This window comes from Nestor notabilis, unplaced genomic scaffold (genome assembly GCF_000696875.1).
Source record: "Nestor notabilis isolate BGI_N333 unplaced genomic scaffold, ASM69687v1 scaffold832, whole genome shotgun sequence".
NCBI classification, from domain to species: Eukaryota; Metazoa; Chordata; class Aves; order Psittaciformes; family Psittacidae; genus Nestor; species Nestor notabilis.
In genome coordinates, this window is record NW_009918521.1 from 32,205 (window position 1) to 37,204 (window position 5,000).

A 5,000-nucleotide genomic window follows, 5' to 3' on the forward strand; every position below is an offset into this window, starting at 1 on the left:
GCATGAGGGCTGCCATGATATATAGGAGTGTGAGTGGCAGCAGGTAAAAGCAGAGCAGAGGAATCCTCAGAATTCCAGCACGACTGCACAGAACAGTGCTTCGGAGGTTAACCAAAGGGCTGGTTCTTGCTTCTCAAGCCTATTGATTATTTTAGTTTGGTTTTAAGCTTCTGAAGATCAGAGAAGCTGATGTTGGCATCAGCCCTTGTAACTAAGGTGAGCTCCCTACATCACAGCATGTAACTGTTCCCAGGAAATCGCAGGTGCACCTAGAAAAGAAACTTTCTTTGGAAGACCAAGAGAAATTGGAAGTGTGAAGGCTATACACAAGATGTGCCTGAAAACAACCTGCTTTTACACTGAAACTACGTCAGCCAAATCACCACGGCCAAAAGCATCCAGGAAAGAGATTTTCCCTTCCTGGACAGCCTGTCCATGTTCAGCAGCACATCTTTTATCCATAAACTGATGTGGTTTAGATGATATTTTTAACATGGTTTATGTAGAAGGCTTCTTAAAGCTTCCAGTATTTGGTAGTTAGTACTGCAAAGATCACCCAGAATCCAAAGAAAAACCAGTTGCAATTGTCAAAGTGAAATTTAAAAGGAAACAATTTCATCAACAATTTACCATCCCAATAATTCCACTTTATAAGGTGAAGGCCCAGTACAGGCAGCTCTGATTCCTGTAGGTGTCCAGTGTCAGATAAAAGAACAACACTGAAGCCAGCTCCTAAACCCACAGATACCACCTTGATGCTTTTCTTCAACTTAAGAGCAAACAGAACACATTCATACCTACAGAATTCATTCTAACTGTGACAAAGCTGTCAGGCAGTTCTGACTCAGGGGCCCCTCCCTGCACAGCAAGAGCACTAAGCATTTTTCTCACTTAGGTGTTTTTGGACTATTTCAACAGAAGAGGATTCATACGTATAGCAAGAGTTTTGCTGAACAGTATGCTAATGTCAAGCAATGCATTTATGAAATATAAAAAGCTTCTTTCCCTTCTTAAGCCATCGGTTTCTATCTCTATATGGCATAACAAATACTTGTTCCACAACATAACTAGAAGAGGATTATTAATATATGTCAAAACCAGGAGCAGGTTTCCAGGCATAGACCCTAGAGATGGAAACATAGCACAAAGTTTCATAAAACTCACATCTCAGCTGAGACCCCATAATACTTATAAAATTATTCTCTCCGGTAAGGAGTATTCACTGCACTACAGGATTTTCAGAAACACTGTTCACAGTATACATTAATTAAGGTCTCTTTTTAGACCATGTTTTATCACGTGGATTTTAAACTGATTTCACAGGTTCAGAACTAATATTTCTGTATTAAGTTGGTTTAAGTTGTGCTTTTTAACAAGTTCTGCATTGGATTTCCTTACAAGAAACACTCCAGATGTGACTGATTGAATGCTGGGCTGCCCAGAGATGAAAGCTGGAGTAATAAGAATGGTTTATTGCTACAATTTGCTTAGAGATATAAATCTATCAAGTTCCTAGGCCCAAGCATACAGTAAGAAGGAACAGTGCTCTACAAATAGCCAATATAAGACTATCTCAACTAAGTCCATAAAGCTAAACCAGGATATTTATTTCCGATGCTCTAACTAGTAGTCTAATCAGTAAAGCCCTTAAACTTGCAATAATATTTCACTGATGTGTACCAGAGCGTTACAAGTTATAAAATTTCCAATTTAATTTTACCGCATCCCTCAAGCTGTAGTAATTAGAAGACAAACTCACAGGGAAGCTGTTTATAGCTTCAGGGGTGAGAATTCTGAACCTGTCCTGCAGGTCACCCATGGCCTCGGGGTTCCCAGATCTAACAGCTGCCTGCAGACCCAGGAGTTTATTGTAATACTGCAGTAACTCCTCACTCAGATGAAGGGGGCAGATGTAGATGACGTCCACGTTGGCATCTAAAACAAAGGGGCACAATGTTCATTACTGGAAGAAAGGTAGACTCCATTCAGAGCAGCAATCCGCTAATTCCCGGCCGCTTGCAAACAAACAGCTTCCTGAAAAGAGCGCTAGAAATAAAAGAGAGATCTGCAATTCCCAAATCTTAGTGGTTTAACTGCTTTTTCTGTGGTTCAGCATTTCTCTGAAGACAGGTCAGCAACCCAAAGAAAATAGCTGGTTTTCAGAATTCAATCTGCAGAACATATTGGGGCAGAATTTGGAAGTGTTGCAGGGGGATTTCCATGCACGACTCCCATTAACATCAATGGGAATTGCGGCACTGCTTTAAAACTATATCCCATTAGCTTCAGTAAATTATAAAACTGAGCTATTCAGTGTAGAAAGCTGATGAAATTCCAGGTTTTGTGCTGCCTGGATTTTGTATGGCCTGTTCCCATTCTTGTCCTGTCCACATAAAAGCTCACAGTAGGATACCATTAATAACTATTGTGGAGCATGTGAGTGTGCAGATTAGCTACTTAAATACCACAGTGTGGAAATCTGCTTTTCTGCATGTAAACCAACTTGGGCTGAAAGACAGTGTATAAGCAAACACTCAGAGGTGAGAAAGTGGAAGTCTTTAATATATGTTTGGAAAATCTTAACTATGCTGCTCTTCTAAAATATTAATGTTAATAGATGAGCTAATGAATTAACAGGCCTTGCAACATCAATAGAACACAGTGCCAAGAAGCCCTCCTAGATTGTGATCCAACTCATGCTGAAATCAGTAGGAAGTCTTTCATTGTCTTTCCTGGGCACAGGAACAAGAGCCTGGGAAGTGCCAGGGACAACTGCTATTCCATGTGAGTGCATCAGAAGCAAAGCAAGTGTCAGACTAGGGAAACCTGGAGCCTAATGTTATAAAGGAATAAGAGATTCCATCCGTTCACTTTGTTTTGCCACACTGCTGAAGGCAAAGAACCCACAGTAGAACATAAGGCTGAAATCTGAAGTGAAGCACTGAAGGAGTACAGCATTTGACAAGCAGCCCTGTATCTGGAGCCCCCCCAGAGCCTCTATATAATACACTTCATTACTGTATAGCTTCTTAAGCATAATTAAAAGGACAGTTCACTAGAACTGTCAGTCAATACTCTGTCACTTTTAGGCATTTACTCAGATTTGCAAAATGAGCCTCAAAATCCACCAGCTTGGGTACAAAAAGACTATTTGCTTGGGTCAGCTGTAATGCTGGACTGCACTGTCAAAAATGGACAAGCTCAAGTGAATCTGTTGAATAAAACACTGCAGCACATTTTATTGCTCTTAGCACTGCCCTATAAAGAGATAATACAAGTCTCCTTTGGACACAGTGGGGCTCCAGAGACAGATTAACTCATGGGAGGTCACAAGCAGCAAGGAAATCCTGTGGGATTCTAAAGAAAAAGAAAATCAATATGGTAAATCTCAATGCTTTTCTGCAAGGCAGAGGTAAAGCATCTGAACTAGGTAATAATTTAGTTAATATCTAAGTAGTTCGTATCTTACTCATGGTCTATTCTACATTTTACAGTAGAACTGGTTTTCGTGTGACAGATTTTAAAGTGAGAAAAACGCCTGTTTCGTGTGTTCACTTTGTCCCTTTAAGTTTCTAACTATCATTTTAGAACCAAAAAGATCTGTTTAAAAAAATAAAACTGTACTGTGGAAGCCAATATTAGTGCCTAGATAATATATAAAGGCAATTACATTATTATTTTAGGCAACTGTAAATTTCTGGATCCAATATATTTTGGTTACAAACTTACTAAATGGCATTTATAAAATAATAATGATACTGAAATATACATGGATCATGTGAAATATCATGAAGTATGTCATTCCAGGGAGCCAGTGAGGCTGGTCACTGACAAATCATATTCTTCACTGCTTTGCTTAAGAGAAGACTGTTATTCCAGGGAAAAAACACTTTTAAATGCATGTCTTTTGCCTCTTTTGCTAATTTAAAAAAGATCACTTTAAATAAGGCCTTGCTCTTTTCTAGCACATCTTTCTCTCCGTATGAGCCTGAGTGAACATGAGCAGAATTAGCTACCTAATTTTGTAGAACACTAAACACTTTTGTGGTGCTCAGCATGCCACTGGATGAGGCTGCTTTACCTTATCATGGAGTTGGGAAAAATCAGCATGTTCTTCTTATGAATAACATGGATGGGAGCAAATGCCATAGCAGATAAATTACTTCCAAGCTTATATGTTCTCTATATTTACCATTAATACAGAAGTCCTCACCAGTCATTCTCTTTCACTCACAATTATGGGCAAATAATGAGTGAAAAACAGGCAGCCAGCAGCTCAGAACATACCCAGTATGTCACACAGCCTTCCCATCTGCATGTTCTGCAGGAGAGCAAGGTCAGGAATATGCTCACGGATGCCCTGGGAATATCCTGGAAAACAAGTAAAGCCCCCCACAAACTGTATTCAGAAAACTCTCAGTATCAGAAAGAAATCAGGCTTTGGATTAAAAAAAGCTGTAAAGAAAGTATTTCAAATCCCAAGCATGGCATAGCACCAACTGCATCATCTCTATGAATTTACTTGTATTAGTGATGTAAAGTCATGGGTTTATGTTATCAGATACTAAATACAAACCTAAATGTTAGACCTATTAAGCTTCATATTTTAAACATGCAGACGGAGCATTTTGAGTCTTCTTTGCTGCTGGGTTTTATTTTTAAACACTGAAAAACCTGACACCATCATTAAGGAAGAATCCTGGTACATTTTGTCCTTCACACAGATAAAAGGCAACCAACCCACTTCATTAAGGAGATGTATGAGTGATACCTGATCACTTTGTTGCAGAGGATGAGTGAGTGGCAGCCTGTCTGAGCTTGGATTATCTATCTGGAGGTCAGACTCCAGCTGATTGCATACTCACATTCAACGAGATAGCAGTAAATGACATGTAACTACAACCTCTAATCCTGTAATTTTTAAATTCAGCTAATTCTAAATAAATCTGTGTGTATGAACACACACAACCTGAGTTCATAGCTGCAATAGCTGTGATTGA

The 5,000-nt window shown here is 39.3% G+C and overlaps 1 protein-coding gene across 1 annotated transcript in view; it reads right to left on the reverse strand.

The window, feature by feature from the left end:
• The window catches only part of IQCH (IQ motif containing H), a 55,166-nt gene that overhangs the window by 31,612 nt on the left and 18,554 nt on the right, over positions 1-5,000 (reverse strand). Inside the window, exons 10-11 of the mRNA XM_010009737.1 lie at positions 4,288-4,371; positions 1,760-1,935 (exon numbers count right to left, since the gene is read on the reverse strand). Of these exons, the coding sequence (XP_010008039.1) occupies positions 1,760-1,935; positions 4,288-4,371 (260 nt within the window). The remainder of the gene's footprint in view (positions 1-1,759; positions 1,936-4,287; positions 4,372-5,000) is intronic.